The sequence below is a fragment of the Hemibagrus wyckioides genome, linkage group LG02 (assembly GCF_019097595.1).
Source record: "Hemibagrus wyckioides isolate EC202008001 linkage group LG02, SWU_Hwy_1.0, whole genome shotgun sequence".
NCBI classification, from domain to species: Eukaryota; Metazoa; Chordata; class Actinopteri; order Siluriformes; family Bagridae; genus Hemibagrus; species Hemibagrus wyckioides.
Window position 1 is genome coordinate 17,667,654 of NC_080711.1, and position 21,065 is coordinate 17,688,718.

Below are 21,065 nucleotides of genomic sequence, written 5' to 3' on the forward strand. Positions count from 1 at the left end.
AGGACTGTGTTATAGGCCTGCATATTCTCATTTGACGTTTAGAAAAATACAGTAAAGAAACAGAACAATGACACATTTTGAATTTATTTTCATTTTGGTTGAATTGTCTACAGCAATATAAGCATCTTCCTTCATACAGATTCTTCTTTCTTATATTATGCCAATAAATGATTTCAATATATATTTATATATCACTTCTTTCTTCACTGTTTCATAAATAGAGATTTAAAAACATACAGAGCATCTGGGCCTCTCCAAAATTAGCAGAGAATGACGTTTATAGCATTTGGCAGATGCCCTTATCCAAAGCAACTTACATTTATGTAATTTTTTAAATACGCCTGAGCATTTGAGGGTTAAGGGCATTGCCCTTAGGCCCAGCAGTGGCACATTGACAGTTCTGGAATATGAACTTAACCACTGATATAAAAGTGAATTCTCTGATCCAAATATTATTATTATTATTATTATTATTATTATTATTAATAATAATAATAATAATAATAGCAAAACCTTCATTTATGCTAGACATTTTAGTATAATGGAAAATGAAAGACAATGCAAGGGACTGCATTGATGAAAGCCAATGGAAATACATTTAATACTGATAGCATGCATTGGATTCAAATAATAATACTGTTATATATAATGCTATAATAATTATTCTACTCATACAGGCATTCTCAGTTCAAAACATTCAGGAAAGAAACTTTTCTGTTTTTTTTTATTTCAAGTTTTATCTAATTTAGTAAAAGTAAAATTTTACCTTGTGCAAGTATTTAAAATACATGTATATAAAGTAATGCCATTCAAATTAGGGAAGGGAAAATGGAGTAGATCTAGTAGAACCAAGATCATAAAAGTTAGTTATCAGATAAGATGAGTTAATATTTCCATGAAAATTCGTTTTCAGTATATTCATACATGTCCTTCATATTTTGCGGTAATGTACATGAATTTATGAAAACACACTCATTAAAAAAATACAGATTATTAGGTGTTAATAGTTCCTATATTAATGAACAAAGGACAGTTATAATAAATAAATGCTTGTAAATGGTCACATTTTCCACTGGACCTACTGAAGATTTTAGGGGAGTATATAATTCTGTGCACAAAAATGAATATATTTTTAAGTATTTTGAATTAGTTTCAGACATTGCAGCAATTACCCAGTATGGGAAACCTTACAAAAGTCTTTCATCTCTTATTAATAGAGATTTATACTGTAAGTAAACACTGATTCTCAGAACTGCAGGAGAACATCAGACAGTGAACACTGACCTTCTTAAAAGTGATCATTTTCAGAAAGGTCAGTTAGTTTTGGTTAAAAACAATTAAAATCAGAAAAGAAAAAAAAAGCATTTTCCACAAAATGTATGAACAAACACAAATATATTGGCCAAAAGCGGGTATTCAGCAGGACAGTTTATATTTCTACTTTCTTTTGTTAAATACTACCAGAGTAGTCCTCTGGAACTAAAGGAGCTTTTGCGTTCATTTTAAACTGCAAAAGAGTGTGCACTTTGCATGCCAGCAATTCTAGTATTCATAATTGTTTGAATTCATAACATTTTTACTTTGACAAATATCATGGCAGCCTATCAAGCTAGCTGTTCTATCAGGTTTCAGTTGAATTATGTACAAGATCATCTTCAAGAGCCTTGCATTAACTGAAACTTTATTGTGTTTAAAGGTCATTTTCAGCATTATTCATCAGGAACTGTCTGATGGTTGAACCACTGTGAGAACATGACCTAAAAGCAAGGGTGCAAAATGTCGGTCCAGAATATTGGTTCAGTAGTAGGACTTAGTCCATGCTAGCTGAACTAACAGAAGCTGCAAGGTGGTCATCACTTAAAGCAGTAGTTTTCTGTCCATTTCTACAGCCAGATGAATTGCTGAATTGTATGTGTTAATGGCTATCATGTTTCTGCGTTTAATATCAGAATACTCTTACAGATGACACCCAGTCCAGTGAGTGCTCTCAAGCATTCTGTGCAGATATGACTGTCTGCTGGTGGGTCACTGACTGGCTATATGTATGCCTTAAGGAAAGCTGTAAAGGGGCTCCAATGACAAGTAAAAGTCAGTGTGCACGTATACTTCAGGCAAGTGAAGAGGTTTCATCCATTAAATGTCATTTCACACCTCTTATAACAACCTCCTGGTGACACTGAGAAGAGCATCACTCATGGACAGACTTCACAGACTGAACACTGCTACCACAGCCAACTAGAGGTATGCCTATTCCCCTGTTAGAGTATTGTGTGGTTTGATTTTCACCCATTCATTTCCTTCCTCAATAAAAATTCAGGATCAGCACTTGAGTAATTCTTATCCTCAATAATCACCATCTGATTCTCAACAGGGAGCAATACTGACAATTTGAGCTACTGTAATCTTTTATAAATTATGGTCTTTACACTATTAATGAGTCAGAGTCAGTGAAGGACACCTTACAAATCTTTGTGACAACCTTAACATATGCCCTCCAGTAGTTCCAAAAGAAACAGCGCAGACAGCCCTATACACTCAGTCAGAAAACCAAGGTTATATATGAAAACTATTAAATTCTGTGTAGCCTCACTGCAAAAATCAAAATAAAAATACATCTTAGCAAATAAAAATATCTTAAAAATATAGTCCAATTTATGACTATAAATTTATCTAGAATAAATAAAATATATATTAAAACATACCTGGAATTGTGACTAACTTTAAGCATTTTTTAATAGACGAATAAGAACATTTAATGCTTAAAATAAGTAAAAATGTTAGTTTAAAACATAAGTTTAAAACAGTTTTGCAGTGCTAGAATCTTTTTATTATTCATCAAAAAACACAAAGCAACCACTGCAAATTAAAAAATGAAATCCTTCCATCAAAATTCCAACCCCTAACATGCAATAGTTTGTCGATCAAGGCGATATCAGTTTAAACACCGTATTTTAACATTCAAGTGTTATCTGTTAAACCAAGCTTACTTTAATAAACTTCTATTAATAAAACATTTTGAGGCATAAGCAGGTTTTTAATGTGCAGCTGTAGCAATTAGTAATTACAAGAAAAATGGAATGAGGAATGTTTGTAACACACATCATAGACCCATTAAAATGAAGTGCCATTCTTCCCACCTCTTATAGATACATATACCGAAGATGATTGTATATAATGTAGGTTTTGAGCATTACTTCTCTGTATTGACACTGATGCATCTGTCTGCTTCTCCTTATGGTGCAGTTATCTTGGTTTATTCTTCATTTGAGTCTTCTAAGGCATGCCCAGAGTTTTTAATATTTCTTTGTTGTTTATTGTTCTGTGGTAGGAGTTTCTATGAATTCACTCCCAGGACTTTCTTCATGTGCTCATAGACCACATAAGAAATACTAACTGCAGGAATGACTTTCAGGAAGTTGGGGGCAATGCCACGGTACAGACCTGGGACACCCTCTTGGGTCACTATGTGTTTGAATTGGCCCACCATGGATAGTTTTGGAGCACCCTCTGTGGAAGCTGCAGAGACAAAAGCACAGGATACCATTAGAGAAATGTAAAGAAACCACAAACTCAATGGTTGAGGACTTCACCTACCCTGTGCCTGCATGCGAGTACGAATAAGGGCTAATGGGTAACTGGCTAGCTGGCCACAGGTGCTTGACACGGTGCCACAGCCAAGCAAAACCAAAACACCAGGATCAGCTGAACCCATACAGTACCTCTGCAGCCAGGCATTTTTCAAAGTCTGTGGAGAAAGGGGAAGAGAGTGAGAGTGAGAGAAACAGAAATAATTGAAGCAGAACATGAAATATTGAGGAAAGTCAGGGACTTGAATACAAATGACATAATGAGCTAGGGTTTTCATGGAATGTATCAATTACATGCATATGCACTTACATGAACATACCTCATAGACAGCCAGATCAATGCCAGCATAAGGAATGATGCCAATTGTGTTTGGTACATAGCCCCTGTAGAAGGCTCGCACCCCTTCCTTATGCAGAATCTGCTTGGCGCAGTCTACCATCCCAGAGTATTGCCCTGTCTTCCGTAGAGTAAGACGCGTCTTCAACACCTAGGGGAGGATTGTACAAACAGTGTGTATATGAAAAAGATAGAAAGTAGAGGATGTGTATTAACACTGATGCTGAGTAAATAAGAGAAGACTGGATGAAAATTATCCAGCAAATTAATCGACTACTGCGACATGTTTTGATTACAGACAAAGGAAGCAGCAAAAGAAAATTCTTTTTTTTTTTTTTAATTAGTCCAATTTGCTTAATTTAAAGTCACAAATACCACATTTTATGATATTGGTATCCACTTCCATGTCTAATTCGATTACAAAGCTGCCATACAGATGCTTCCAAGAGGTGTCCACAGATACAATATATGTCACAAGCCCTGCTTATGAGGTTTAAATCTCTAAATGGTCTAATCTCCTAAAGACATTTAGCCTATCCGATGCACTTTGCTCAGCTGAGAAGGCCTAATGTTGATTGCAAAAATCACTCACAGCTCAGTTAGTGGAAGATGTTTTTGGAAGATATTGACTCAAGTGCGCCAGAGGAAAAATGAATGAAACCTCTATATATGATGGATTTAAAAATCCAGATTAATAGCATTCTGTTTCAATTTTCTTTGCCTGTTTATGCTGTTAAATATACTTAACGTGATTTGTAATAATGTGTGTGAATGGTGCCATGTGATGGACTGCCATCCCACCCAGGTAATAATGGTGAATTCTTCCACCTTATACCCACTGTTGTCTCATTAGGCTGTACATCCATTCTAATTGTTCAGGTGTAAAGCTCAAAAATTGCAATATAAATTAAAGATTGTGATGATGAAGAAAATAACATCCACTTATTTAAGAGCGCTGTGGATAACATCCACAGCCCATCCAGTATTTTTCCATGATCAACTTAAACATATGTAGAAGTATAAAAATATCTTAAAAATATAGTCCAATTTATGACTATAAACTGGACTACCAACTGCTGGATGTCCAGGTGGTGCTCTAAAAAAAGTCTGTGCTTTATATGTTATTGGAGCATTTTTGAGGACAAGGCTGGACTGTTACGATGGGAGAGTGTCTGCCCCTAAGTTGATGCTCTGCCCTCTCAGTAAAGGTGCTGCTCTCATTTCTTGCAGCATAGCACATAGTCTCAGAACAGACCTAGGCCCAGGGAGCAGACAAGCAGGTCATCACCCAAGTTCCACAATACTGAGTCTGAATCTGTTCCCTGAGCTAAACAAATATGTATAAACACCCAGAAAGGTTGTTTTAGTAATCTGATTAGCATAAAATTAGATCATAGTGAATGCACTGCAAGCACCACCAATCTAAAGATAGTTAAGCTGTTAATCATTAGATCTCTCACATCCAAAGCACTTATTGTTAATGAAATTGAAAAAAATTAATTGAATGGTCTGTTTATCAGAATCGTAGATTAAACCAAGTTAGTCTGCCTGGACACATCATATATACATCAGCCTCCCTGTCACAGTTCATTATGATGATAATGTAGGTGTAATGCAAAAGCCTAGACATAAATTCAATGGGTGTAAAGTTCTTTATACTAAAATAACATAGGCAGCCACAAAAAAAGTCTACTTAGTCAATTACGATAATTATTATTTATAGACACTCACATTTTGAATTCCTCAGTGAAATTACAAATTTCATATTAAACCTTGTCGCTTCTTTAAACTAAGCAATCAAAAAATTCATTTTGATTATCCAGAAGACCCTCTGAGAACTTTGCCTTATACTAGCAATCGGATTCAGTTTACAAAATATATTTACATTTATACAGTCCAACCATGATCAGTTACATTTAAAATGTGTCTTAGACAAAATATATGTACATTATCATGTTACCATGTCAAACATACATTCATGTCTGTTACTGCAGAGAGGTTTATCACTAGTCTCCAGGGTATCAAGCAGAACTGGATCACCATTAGACTCCACAGAACATGATCAGGCAACTGATTACTTAGAGTCAGTGTTTCACTACACTACAGACAATGTAGCTATATTTAAAATAAAAATACTTAGAGAGAAAAAACTAGCAACCTGCTAGAATGATTACATGTGCACCTTACAACAGACACTAGAAAATTAGAACATCAGTGGAGTCCAACTTTATCGGTAGTATGTCCAGTAGCGTTGGAAGGAGAGCCTCCTGAGAGACAGAAAATATCTTATTGCTGCTAGATCAGTGTTTCTCTCTCTACCATAATTAAAGATAACAAAAACATAAAATAAAATAAAATAAAATAAAATAAAATAAAATAAAATAAAATAAAATAAAATAAAATAAAATAAAATAAAATAAAAATGATAATGAGTGGTCTAGAAAACACTGAATGGTCTTGAGTGAAGTCTCATTGTATAAATCTTGGCTGAAAACACATCTGTTCAGTCAAGCCTTTTGTAAATTGTGAGGAGCAGATCCGGAGGGATCATGAGTTTACGGTCATAAAGTGTTTTAGAGTGCTCTGTTGTCGGGTGTCTGAACATTCTGACATGAGGTAAAGCTTTGACAGAATCGACACAACCAATGTGAACATCCTGAATGCTAGTTGACTCACCCCCTAGGCTTCCATTCTTTTCACTTAGTGCCACCTTTTTTCCACTAATGTCATAAGTGTACATTTTTAATGCATAGTCTTTTGACATCTAGACCGATTAGACAGTTAGACATATGGACGGAGGGCAGACGGACAAATGGGTAAACAGAAAGACAAGCAGAGGGAAATTATCTGATGTTACTGCAGATATAAAAAAGCTGGGGTTTTTTTCAGGGAAGAATGCCCATTCATACTTCATACCCCCAAAACTATGCTCATGCTTACCTCCATTGGGTAGATGATAGTTTGAGCAGTGGCTCCAGCCAATGAGCCAGCAACAAACCTCTCCTGAACCCTCAGTGTACCCCCTTCCTTGGAACCTCGAATCAGCCACTTTATCTAAAGATATAACAGGAGTTCACAAATTGTTTACAAATTTATAATTTTGTCAATGTGTAAATTCATAAGACTGCAAGACATCAATGTATACTATTTTTGCAAAGCAGGTCTTGTAAGTAATGACACAAAGAAGAAGCCAAAAAAATGTTGAAGAGGATCACTGTACAGGAGTGACAGTAAAGGGTAACTAATACCTATAATACCACTGACCATTTGCCACAATTGCGGTTATATATTGACCTGCTTCAGTCATGTGATGTAAAACCAAATATAAGATCAGTTACCTGGTACCAGAATTACCAACAAAGGCTCAAATACTATACATGATGTTTTTACATAAGACAGCACAGTGGCGTAGTGGTCAGCACGTTCGCCTCCAGTGTCCTGGGTTCGAGTCTCGCTCTTGCTCCCGCTCACTGTGTGTGTGGAGTTTGCATGTTCTCCCTGTGCTTGGTGGGTTTCCTCCGGGTGTTCCGGTTTCCTCCCACAGTCCAAAGACATGATTCTAGGCTGATTGGAGTCTCTAAATTGCCCGTAGTGTGTGATTGCCTGAGTGAATGAGTGTGTGTGTGTGCCCTGGGTTGTCACTCCATCCAGGGTGTATCCTGCCTTGATGCCCGAGGACACCTGAGATAGGCACAGGCTCCCCGTGACTCGAGGATAGATCGGATAAGCGGTACAGACAATGAAATGAAATGAAATGAAATGAAATGAATGTTTTTACATAGGTTACATTAATTACATTTCTGAACCTAAACATACTGTACATGCTTGAAAAAGATTCTTGACAGAGGAAATTACTTATAAGATGTTTTTCCATATCATGCCTCCCCCTATACATTTACCCCTGCTCCTAAAGTGAAACAAATCCTTTTTACATTTAAATTTATATTAAAAAAAATAAAAACACTCCACAGAGTGTGAGCATAGGAAAATAGAGGCAGGTTGTGGTTAGATGTTAAGGAAGCTAGTTAGATGCTAAGGACACCTATAACAAAAAAGACACACCACATTTAGCAATTAATTGGTTGCTTACAACAAACAACAATGGGGTTTCATTTGATTTGTCAGATATAAATTGAGGCCAGGCAAGATGGATGGCAACACATTAGTGTGTTTTTCAGCCCTGGAGAGAGTTGAGAGAAAGCTTCTTTTGCAGCTGTTTGATAGACAATTATTTTGCTTGTTGGGTTCTTGTATCATTAATTATCATCTGAAAGGGAAACATATTACTAAATTAAGGTTACATGTAACAGTCATTCTGTGATTGAGTGGAATCTGCCAGGGCAGTTTCCTTTAATAGTTGGGTTGTTTGCCTGTTTGCTCATTTCCCTGCTGAGTGCTAATAACACCTCACATTCGATGCCTATAAAAACTGTCTGCTATTTCTTGTTTGTCCTCTTGTCCACCCTGGTGGTGTCCATTTATTTGTAGAACATACATACATAAGTATGCTGACTTTTTCACTTTTTGCTCAATTTATTGTATTATAAATTGAATTAAAATAGATTAAATTTATTTTCTGTACTTTGTGAACTCACTATAGGTAACCTTTCATTTTGCTTCCTTACATTTTAGACCACCTGGGTAGTTTCCTTCAGGATGAGTAAAACCTATGTATCAAAGTGATCATGAGGGTATAAATACCATGCTGAGAAATTTTTAATACCACTTTTTAGTGAGGACAATTGATCACTTGATACTGTTCTTTAGGCATTGAGAATGTGCTGATCCTGTTCTTCACTGAGCATAAGAATCACTCAGCATTCTGTAGATGATGAGCTCCATGTTGTCACTTTACAAATGTTTACAAAAGACACTTCTCTTAGTGGACTTGGTGCTTGTCAAATGGTATTTAAAGAAAGAAGGCACTTCTTGATTTGCCTACAAGTATGCCTGTACAAACAGGCAATGGTCAATGACCTGCCCAGGGCTGGTCTGGGCACATTTTTTTCAAGAATCCCAGGCAGGTTTATATATATATTTTTCAATATACTGCAGCATCAACATTGTATGAATGCTGAGCTTGGCCACAGTGTGACATTTTTAAAGTTTGGTATCGAACACTGATACTGTATGATAACCAGTAACCCAAGCAATTCGCCTACTGCTGCCTGAAGTGACAGCCAGTTTCATCTTCCACTTGTTAATAAGGCATAAACTTCTCATTACCAATTCAGGATCTTACTTTGAGATAACTGTTTCACATGTGGAATGGAGACAATCTGCATATTCAGAAGCATCTTAGAACAGATTGGACTACTTTATGCACTCCCAATTCTGCCACATGCACATTTAACTTTTGTCAGCTCTAAAACATTGTATGATATGAGACTGCTGCTAACATAACTGGCATACAGAACACACACACCACAAAGAGCTGCTTATCTGGGATAGTATGCCTCTTGTTCATCTGCATATAAGTTTGTGGATATAGGGTATATACAGGGTATAGGATTGAAGCAAGATAGCACATCTGGACTTTGATTGTCAGCCTGGTAGATATGCAGCTCTCTGATGCAGGAGCATCTGCCCATTTCCAGAACTTGATCACTCAACTAAACTTTAGTTGTGATTTTTAGCTTTAGTTTGCTTGGGCAACTCTGTTTGGCATTTTCGGAGTTGCAGAGGAAAATGTAACATACACTATATTGCCAAAAGTATTCGCTCACCCATCCAAATAATCAGAATCAGGTGTTCCAATCACTTCCATGGCCACAGGTGTATAAAATCAAGCACCTAGGCATGCAGACTGTTTTTACAAACATTTGTGAAAGAATGGGTCGCTCTCAGGAGCTCAGTGAATTCCAGCGTGGAACTGTGATAGGATGCCACCTGTGCAACAAATCCAGTCATGAAATTTCCTCGCTCCTAAATATTCCACAGTCAACTGTCAGCTGTATTATAAGAACGTGGAAGTGTTTGGGAACGACAGCAACTCAGCCACGAAGTGGTAGGCCACGTAAACTGACGGAGCGGGGTCAGCGGATGCTGAGGCGCATAGTGCGAAGAGGTCGCCAACTTTCTGCAGAGTCAATCGCTACAGACCTCCAAACTTCATGTGGCCTTCAGATTAGCTCAAGAACAGTGTGCAGAGAGCTTCATGGAATGGGTTTCCATGGCCGAGCAGCTGCATCCAAGCCATACATCACCAAGTGCAATGCAAAGCGTCGCATGCAGTGGTGTAAAGCACGCCGCCACTGGACTCTAGAGCAGTGGAGACGCGTTCTCTGGAGTGACGAATCGCGCTTCTCCATCTGGCAATCTGATGGACGAGTCTGGGCTTGGCGGTTGCCAGGAGAACGGTACTTGTCTGACTGCATTGTGCCAAGTGTAAAGTTTGGTGGAGGGGGGATTATGGTGTGGGGTTGTTTTTCAGGAGCTGGGCTTGGCCCCTTAGTTCCAGTGAAAGGAACTCTGAATGCTTCAGCATACCAAGACATTTTGGACAATTCCATGCTCCCAACTTTGTGGGAACAGTTTGGAGCTGGCCCCTTCCTCTTCCAACATGACTGTGCACCAGTGCACAAAGCAAGGTCCATAAAGACATGGAGGACAGAGTCTGGTGTGGATGAACTTGACTGGCCTGCACAGAGTCCTGACCTCAACCCGATAGAACACCTTTGGGATGAATTAGAGCGGAGACTGAGAGCCAGGCCTTCTCGTCCAACATCCGTGTGTGACCTCACAAATGCGCTTCTGGAAGAATGGTCAAAAATTCCCATAAACACACTCCTAAACCTTGTGGACAGCCTTCCCAGAAGAGTTGAAGCTGTTATAGCTGCAAAGGGTGGACCGACGTCCTATTGAACCCTATGGATTAGGAATGGGATGTCACTTAAGTTCATATGTGAGTCAAGGCAGGTGAGCGAATACTTTTGGCAATATAGTGTAGCTAACCAGGGAAGCTTGCAAAAGAAAAATAGGCAAAGTTGTATATGCACACACAAAATTAAAAAAAAAAACATATTAACTGTGAAGTGTCCTACTTGTTCATATGCCATAAACTTGATTGCAGACTCAGGAGCAATTTTGACAACATTTATGGCATTTCCCCTCCATAAGGACATGACACCCCCCTCCTGTACCATTCGCTGTAGTCCACACCACAAACTGACACCTGCTGACCCATGAACCTGCAGCAACAAACAAACAGCAACAAATTGTTAATATGATTAACAAAAATCTTTCACAAAACAGAAGGAGAAAGTGTTTAGGGGAAAGGAGAAAGGATTTAAACAAAATAATATTTACTTTACAAAAACATTGTGTCTGTATAATAGAATAGTTCTTGTTCATCGTCTGATAAATTATTATTATTATTGGCAAAATATCCAATGAACATTATTCGTATGAACATAATCACTTCAAAGATTAGAGTCAGTATAATGGGGCAATACATTTCAACATGTTCAACACATTTTACTATTGGTAAACTTGGCAAATCAATAGGAAGAAATAACCAACCAACCAAATAGCAAACAACAAAGAAATAAGCTGTGACCAAATTTCCTGCCTTTACCTGTAAAAAAACTTTTAGTCTGTCTAGTGGAGCAGTTCCAGTTCTGGATACAGCTCCTGCAATCGCGCCTGCAACAAGCTGCCTCCAGACCAACCCTGCCCTCCGCTCGTGTTCAGAAAATTCATCCGGCACTGTCAGGTGTTCTCCTATATCAAGCATCTACAGCAACATATATCAAAGTATCTTTCTTTGCCAAAAGGTTTAAAACAACAAAAGAGCTTGCACTTCTGAAAAAAACTAACCAAAGAGTGCTTCCAAAAATGGGCAATTTCCTCCATGTTGTGAAATGGATTAAACAGGAAATGATCTCGCCATTCATTCCAGTTGATGGTCATTGTACCATCTCTGTCCATGCTGAAAATCAAGCAAACAAAATAAAGATAGAAATCCGACTTGACAGTGATAATGAAAAATGAATCACTAAGATTTAGATCCAGGTTTAGAGATTATTAATTACCAAAAAGACAGGATTTGTGGGCCTTTCCCCAATCACAAACCTTTGCAGTATCCTGGAGGCCTGCTCAATCGACACTTTAACACCCAGACTTTGCAAAGACTGCTGGATTTCCCCTACATCTATATGACCTTAATAACAGTAAAGCACATCAATGTTGTAACACATCAAATAATATATAAAGAATAGCACAACATATTAATGAATAAACTTCTAGTGAATGCAAATTAACAAAAATATACAAGATTCAGTCATTTGTTGATCATATAGTACTTTTCCTCCAGGAGCATTGAGTCTGCTTTTGAAAATTAGTCTCTTCTAACTCTAATATCAAAAGGGTCAGATAAAGTATCATTATCAGTATACTGTATAAAATAGCTTTGATTACTGACACCTAAAGTAAATGTAATTAGTGGCTAGTGTGTTTTTTTATTGTTGGTTTTCTTTTGGATACAAACCATCATTGTTGTTGTCCAAACTGTGGAACATGAGTCTGAGCTCTTTCTCATGCATGCACAAATACTGGGTGAATTCCTCAAAGTCTAGCTGTCCATCATGATTGGTATCACTGACACGGACTATCTGCAAGAATGAGAGACATCGGTCAAAGAAAGGTGAAATGTTAGGGTGAGGAAGGAGAAAGAAGCTGGGGTGAAGGAGGAAGAAGCTGGATTAAAATGCATAAGTGATACAGGAATGGTGTTTTGTAAAGGACAGGTATAGGGTGAGCTCATAGTAGAATAGTTAATCAGTGAAATCAGTTGTTTGAAAATATCAGCATATTTATATTACATATTTAATTTATTTTGGTTTACAAGCTCCATTAATTTGTACAATTTAATATGTATCCTAATTAAAATATGTATTTAATTTGATGCCATAATTTATAATTTATCCTTTATTTCAAGAAACAAACTGTTGAATGTGAATCAAATCCAAAATTCATTTCATTTCAACAGCTGTCGTAACATTTAATATAAGATTGTTTCATAATTGTATGTATAAAAGAAGAAATGTTTGTAAAAGTGGCACACTATAGACAACATGATAAGCAGCTATGTACTGAGGCCTGGCAGCAGTAACCCAAGCACATTGTGGACTCATGTTAATCCCTCCTCTTGCATTACAGCACAAGATTAACACAGTCACAACCTAAGAGCATGGCCACAATTCTGGCACCACCATTTCTATCAGAGACAAATTGTCTCCAAATGATGCCATGCAATGAACTGCCATCCTACCTCATCCTAGTGATTTTCTTTGGAACTAGTGAAGGCCATTTACTCAAGTTGTTTCAAGGGTTTGCAACGTGTCCTGATGGATGTACACCATACTGATAACATACTGTGGCAAGCTGAGTTGTGGTTTTGCAGAAGCTCTGGTGGAAGCTCTTGTAAATCCTTTTTAAAATTTGTTTGTGAATGCTTTCATTGAGCAGGGCCAATGTGTGGGTCTGTGAGAGCTAGAGTCTGGAATCAACATACAGAGTGCAAGATAGTACTCAGGGGGAGTACTCAGGCCTTAGTGGATTCATGCAGTGTTCAGACTTTTATCCACCAAAGCCTGATGCTTTGAAAAGATGCAGGGGGATGAAAATCAGGTGTATTCACAGGGCTGTACACATTTATCCTATGGTACCTTTCATACTTTATTAAAACTTTCAAAAACCATGGTGGCGGTCATTCCCCATCTTTAGACATCACTTCCAGGTATGACACACAACTATGAGAATCCATGAAATGCCACTAGGAAAGCAGGGTACCTTGGGATTAGAGAAAACATCTTGTTGCAGATGTCATCTAGTGAATCTGGTGGCCATCCCAATCTGCTGTACATTTGCTAGAACCTTTCAGTGGAGAAGCCAAAGTGCAGCATTGTACAGAAAAAGTGCTTAGCCATCAAATAGGTATTCTTCACACTCTGACTTATTGCAATAAAATAAACAAAAAAGTCATCTGTTAGCTGGATATGAACTGTTAATTGTGGTAATGCATCTATATTATTTGTAGAGGGAGTTCTTCAACGCCATTGTGTAAATTGTTTATGTTCTACCTACCACAAACAAAACTTTAACCACACATCCATTGTACTACAGACTCCAACTACAGACCAGTATCACTTCTCTCTTTTCTTTCTAAAATTATATCAGGTAACATGGAGGAGATCAAAATTTACTCCTTGCAGACTCTCCACTGGTGTACCACAAGGTTCAGTACTTGGTCCTCTTGTTTTCTCCCTCTATACACACTCTCTTGGCGAAGTTATATCCTCATATGGGTTTGCTTACCACTGCTATGCTGATGACACTCAACTTATCTTCTCCTTCCCTTCCTCAGATACCATGGCTTCTCTTTAGATCTCAGCATGTCTGGTGGGCATATCATTAAGGATGATGGCTCATCAGCTGAAACACAATCCCAGCAAAACCAAACTGCTGGTCATCCAAGGTGTTACCTTCCCAACAACTCTCTGATATTCCCTACGGTCACTGCTTGCAATCATGGGGTAACCATAGACAATCAACTGTCCTTTTCCTTGCATGTTGCTAAGTTGACACGCTCATGTTGTTTTCTTTACAACATCAGATGGATTTGGACTTTTTGATCCAAACAGGCTGCTCAGGTGCTTGTTAAGCCTCTTGTTATTTTGAGACTGGACTACCGCAACTCTCTGCTGGCATGTCTAACTTTGAATGCAATTTGACCTCTGCAAATGATCTACACAACCCCACTGCTGCTCTCCCTCCACTGCCTTCCAGTAGCTGCATGCATCAGATTCAAAACACTGATGCTTGCCTAAAAACTTAAAAATGGACCAGCACCCTCTTACATCAAATTTTCCTCAGATCTGTTACTCCATTACTCAGAGTACAAGGTAGATATTTATCGAGAGTCTTCTCTGATTCTTCTCGGTTCTGACTGTCTTCAAGCGACGGCTGAAGACTTACCTTTTCCTGAATTACGTAAACTAGTGCTTACTTATTTTTTTTCTTTTTGTTTGTTATAAGAAATGCTATATTTCCTCCCAACAATTTTTAGACTGATGGTTTGCTTAGTCTGTGTCCTAGCAAACCAATATTGATGTATTCATTGGTGGAGACTTCAAAGCACTTCGATCTGGATAACAGTGTCTGCCAAATGCCATAAAGGTAAATGTAAAGGCATCATAAACTGGCTCATGTTATACCCCTGTATAACCCCATGGAACATCAGCAACTAGTGGAAACAGGACAGTGGAAAAAGTGGTCTCCTGAGGCATGCTTTGAGGTTGTCAAACTGGGATATGCTCTATTTCCAAATGGTGAGGACTAGTGACAGACTATATGAACTTCTGTGTAGACACTGTCATGCCCTGTAAAACTGTATACTGCTTCCACAATAATAAACCATGGGTCAGAAGATAACAGAAAACTCTACATCTGCCTTGCCTTTAGTGTCTCTCATCTCTGGATAACAGCAGCTCATTCAATCAGTTCTCTTCCCCCTACTCCTACAATCCAGACCTCCACTCTCCAATCACCTAGGACCCATTACTTCACACACCTTGGACAAAGACCTACACACACCTCCCCCCTACCCACTACACAGCATTTAATACCATGAAGGAGCTGGGAAAATTCAAACTGAGCAAAGATGCAGAACCTAATAGCATTGAAACAATGCTGAGCAACTGACTGAAATTCTACAGAGCATTTTAAATCTGAGCTGCAGTCTGGAAAGGGTTGCTGTCCAATAAAAAAACATGTGAGATCCAGGTGGCCAAAAAGGGGCAAACAAAAGGCCTTAAATTACTTAACCTACGGCTTTAACTTCACACACAATAAAGACCCTGAAAAGACTGATATTAGTTCAGTTTCTACCACTGGTGAGACCAACTACAGTTTCCCTACTAGGATGGCATTGGTTTGGATGATAAATTTATATATCTGCTGAACAAGGTATACACCTAACTGGACACATCATCCAACACTGTGTGGTGTATTGACTTCAATTTCTCCAGTGCTTTCAACAGTGGATCAAACCATCCTCTCATGGATAATGGACTACATAAATGGCAGACCACAGTTTGTAAGATTCCATGGTTGTGTGTGTCAGGTATAGCTATGTGCAGCACTGGGGCTCCTAAAGGGATTGTATTGGCTCCCTTCCTGTTCAATCTGTACAACTTGTGTGTTCAGAAGCTCTCTGCTGACAGGGCTATAGTAGGTGTATCAGAGCTGGGCAGGAGAATGAGTACAGGGGCTTGGTGTAGACTTTGCTTGGTGTAAATGTAGAAACTAACTGCAACTGAACATCAGTAAGTCAAAAGAGATTGTGATGGTCTTCAAGAGGTCCAGGTCCCACCTATCAGCTGTCACCATTGACAGACAAGATATGGAGGTTGGAAGCACTTATAAGTACCTGGGTGTGCATTTGGATGACAGACTGGATTGGACAAAAATTATAGATGCTGTGTACAAGAAGGACAAAGATCATCTCTACTTTCTGAGGAGCTTGTGGCCCTTCGATGTGTGCAAAACTGTGGGTGTTCTATCTGTCCATTGCACTTTTCTATGCTGTTATGTGCTGGGGAAATGATATTGGCTGCAAAGAAACACAACAAACTGAATTGGAGGGCCAGCTTTGATATTGGCGCCTAGCTGGAGGCAGTTTTTGCCTCAGAAAATTGCTAGCTGTCATGGACAGCAACACACATCCCTTATAAGCCACACTAAATAAACCTGCACTGTACTAAGGAGCATCATGCCAGATAATTCTTCCATACAGCAATTATATTGTATAATGAGTTACTGTTCTGTCAGTCACAACAGTACCGACCTCCCACTATCAAGACAGAAGCAGAAATAGAGAACATCTGCACTGTTATTATTATTGTTATTGTTATTATTATTATTATTTGTAATGTTAACAGCCGTAGTTGAACCTGCTTGTGTGTTTGAGAATGCCTCTGATTTTCTCTGTGTGAGAGCAGAACTAAACCGAGCTTGACTGAATTGAGCTGCTAAAAGCTTCCAGAATGTTGAAATTTAGTTTGAGCCCACTGTGTCTTTGAGCTGTGTAGTACATTTATACATTTATACACATACATTTATTGAATATGAAAATCACTCAAAGTGTTCAAGCTGGTCCTTACTGGAGATGAGTATCACTCACAGTTCTGACATAGTTCGCATAAATATTGCTTCAAATTTCAGATGTAGTTCACCATCGAGAATAAGAATGACTCCAGGCCCTGATACTGGGGAAAATCTGAAGGTGAAAAAGGATGTTCAAATGCAATCTGTCGCTTCACGTATTTAGCTTGTGTCTCACACAGAAGGAGAGAATCATCGAGCAAGAGTGGCCTCTCCAGATACCAACAGCAGATGGTGCAGAGTGTTTTCACCAGTGCCATTTGAACCACTCAAACATGTCTTCTCATCTGTGTTTATCAACCCCAATGATTTGCAGCACCCTGTTTCTATGACTCACATAGCCTGAAGTGCTGTTTCTTTGATTATTGTGCCCATTGCATCTGCTCAGGTTAGCTTTATGTCTTTATGTGCTTGCAACAACTGTACCACTGTATTAAACTAGTCTTTCTAAACAAGGCATTAATCTCAAGCCAGGTGCTTCTGCATCTGCGATTGCAGCCAGTATCCATGTTCTTTTTATCAGGTCACAGCTCTATTGTGCTCTTAAAAGTTAATATAGCAATTATTATTGACAAAAATCATCCCAGAAAAGCACACTGTTGTATTAATGCTTATTTAAAAGGAGAAAGTATCTACATACTGTATATCTCAGATACTTATGGAAATTATATTATATAAATTCAACTGTGTATTTTGTAATTGTGATGTTCCTAAGATAGTGTAACAAACATTAACCTTTGCTAGTCAACATGCTTACATTTGCTTACATTCAAACTGTGCACATAGCATGAAGGCTTCAACAGTCATCACTAATGAGGCAGCTAGCTTTCATTACACTGACCCAGGTCCTAAGACTAGGGCTTCTGCATGTTGTTTTATCAGATCACAGCTTAAATGGACTCTTAAACATACATAAGTGTACACAAAGCAGGTTTACCAAGCTCCCCTTAGCTCTGCACATAATAGCATTGCTCCTGCAACAGTAGTATTGTGAAGGAGCTTTTTCTGCTTAGTGGGATCTGCAGTCATACCAGTGGCTCACTTCACTCTGCAGCATCAGAGGAATGTAATGAATAGCCAGCAGTATTAAGTGCACTTTGCATACTGTTATAGGCATTGTGCTGTAGTTATGCTCCTGTAAGTGCTTGTCAAGGATGATCTGATCCCAAACAAATTGACTATTAATCATGTCCATAATTCAGTTCCATTTTGGTTAGGTAGAATAAACAGTTCGCCATCCTGACCTAAAAGACAGGAAAGTTGGAGAAGTTTGGGAAATTGGGGAAGCTTAACAATCCATGATAAGTTATGACTTAACTTAGAGTTATAGAGCCCACACTTCTACAAACCAAATCAAACAATAATTATACAGTCAATTGTCTGTCTAGATCATTACCTAGGGTACATCAGCACACCCTCAGCTGATGGTGCAGATTTAACAATAAAAGGATTAGACTTATTAGCAAGAAACAGGATTAAAGCGCTATACTCAGCATCATTAAATCCACTTCCTCACCTCATCAACAAAAACGAGCATGGGAAAGCAGACGAGCATGACGTAGAGGAGACCTTTTTTATAGGCTATTCACATGGGGTCATGGTCATGAAGTGACAACTTTGTTATTTGTAATATTTGGACATTATCAAGGACATATGTCATAACTGTGATTCTAAGAGACAAACCAATCACACACTCTTTAAAATTAAAAATGGGCCTCGCATTTGGAAGAACAGCATGTGAAATCCACATTAAGGCTCTCCTTATTTAAAGCTTATCAGAAAAGCTGAATTGCAAGTGTGTGCAAAAACTCGAGCAGTGCTGCTTGAAATAGTATTACAAAACATCAATGTTTTTGTCTGGAGAAATGTAACCTAGTTTGAATTCACCAGCTGTATGCATGTCTAAACTGCATATTTTCCATGTTATCTTTCAATGCTCTTCTTGTGTTTCATGATTATTTACACACCTAACTGGCTAATTGTAAAATAAGATAAACTTCATCAGTTTACAGGAAGAGGTTATATAATTTTGTGGTTGGCCCGTGTTTGGTGAGAAACTAAACACAAAACTTTTACAATCATCCCTGTTCTCCCCTAATGATGTGTGTGAGGCTGGTATGTGAAAATGAACAGACAAAATCTTGAGAAGTTGGAGAAAATCTTCAAGAAAAGTTGGCACCGTGGTCGTTTTAGAAATAGGTGAAACTGCAAAGGATATAACCTGAAACCTGAACAGATTCACATCACTAAAACATTAGACAGCAGATCTCTGAATTATTCAGAAATCTAGCCGGGTGTTTGGGTTGCAACTTTAGAAGTTACATGTCCTCTCACCCTTCTGTCCAAAATAGCTTCAGTCTCAGGTCTAGAGTACACTTACACATCCTTAATCATCTGCTGGACCACCCCTCGACCCAGTTTTTAAATCACGAAGGCAACTATTTTAGTGGATTAATTAATTCATATAAACAGAACTAGACGTCACTGCATTAACACCCCCCCCACCCGACACACATATACACACATATACACACAACCACCACCATCGAGCCAATCGAGTTAGTGATGTAGCTCAATTCTGTCAAAAACCACTAGTAAATGTGAAACTAACAGGTTAACTGCTGCCTTTAATCCTGCCTTGTTCTTTCGTCCTGCGTTAAAGTCTAGGCATGGCTCACCTCGTCCACGTCACTGCGGATGACCCCCCAAGCCGCGAGACCGTTCCGAAGTTCGTTAATATCTATCCTGCCGTCTTTATTCACATCGAGCTGGTCGAACAGTTCAGCCCATCGTTTCTTTCGCTCAGCTTCTGAAGCGTTGTCATCTTGACAGAGAGCCCGGGTCCAACCTAAAGGCAGCCGAACCCTCGCTTCTCCCATGTGAAACAGAGAGTTTTCCCCAAGTGATAGGTTTTTATTACGAACCAAGGAAATTTTGATTGCACTAATCCCTACTGGCGCAGTTTATTTAACTGCCAGGGTCGCCGTTGTCCCACCCCTACTCACAGATGACCAAATGAATTCACCAACAATCGCCTGATGCACCTGTATTCCTTGGAAGTGCGATAACTCCAGGGTCCAAGAGAAAGCGACTGAGCAAATCCGCAGCACAGCTCCCTTAACTCTGCTCCGATTACAAGCCCTTTAATCCTGTGGTCACTACAGTGTACACTTCATGTCTCTCTGTAATATTAATCCCCTTATCAATTGCACTGATTCTTTGCAGCGATGCGTAAATCCATGATTTGTCCAAGGATATTCTCCTGCCGACGCAGCTCGTGAGTTGCAGTGCATCGTGAGAACCACGCGCAGTTCACCGCATAGCCTATATAACAACCGTGTCTGAATGCTGCATCATTTTTTACACGAGTCTGTAGAGCGGATTATTCAGCCATCGGTGACTGTTCAACTGTTTTCCTTTTGATTATGCAGCTGAGAGCATTAAGCGAAATCGAAGTTGTTGTATCTGTTTAATCTCGTTATGTCTCATCTCCCTCGCATCTGCATTCTCTGTCTCGCGCAGTGAATTTTACACTAGCTCGGAGCAATCGTGAATGAGAGTCGGGAGAAAATTATTTTCAAATGAGATTTCCTTATTTCTGAAGGCACAATGAGATTTTATTACTTTAATCACGAGCCTGGCTAAAAACCTAGAGACAAACGTAGGCCAAAAATTTTTTGGTCACAGTATGTCTAAGACCATAAAGGATATGTTCTTATCCTTTAATCCTAATATGAAGCACCCTGTGAATTTTAGGGTAAATATATGAACGTTTATTTGTAGTTGTGTCTCCTACTTTATATTTGTGGTTAAATTGTTTTAACTAATGATGACTGAGTACCATTATGATTGCAAATACCAAAAAGTAACTATTTGGCCCTTTATCCAGACTCCTACACTCACAGAAAAAAATAATACGACTGTACCATTCTCTGTCTTTTTTAATATTTAGTTTTCTCCAAGAACATGGATTAGAC

General features: G+C 38.6%; 1 protein-coding gene across 1 annotated transcript; it reads right to left on the reverse strand.

Annotated features, from left to right (window-relative positions):
* Window positions 1–103: 103 nt before the first annotated feature.
* On the reverse strand, window positions 104–20,627 carry slc25a23b (solute carrier family 25 member 23b). Its single transcript, XM_058406375.1, has 10 exons — window positions 19,767–20,627; window positions 12,413–12,536; window positions 11,998–12,085; window positions 11,743–11,854; window positions 11,501–11,659; window positions 10,968–11,114; window positions 6,865–6,978; window positions 3,908–4,075; window positions 3,595–3,745; window positions 104–3,516 (listed from the first exon to the last, which is right to left on the reverse strand). The coding sequence occupies exons 1-10, from the start codon at window positions 19,965–19,967 to the stop codon at window positions 3,335–3,337; spliced, it is 1,446 nt and encodes a 481-aa protein (XP_058262358.1). The 5' UTR covers window positions 19,968–20,627; the 3' UTR covers window positions 104–3,334.
* Between the last annotated feature and the right edge of the window lie 438 nt (window positions 20,628–21,065).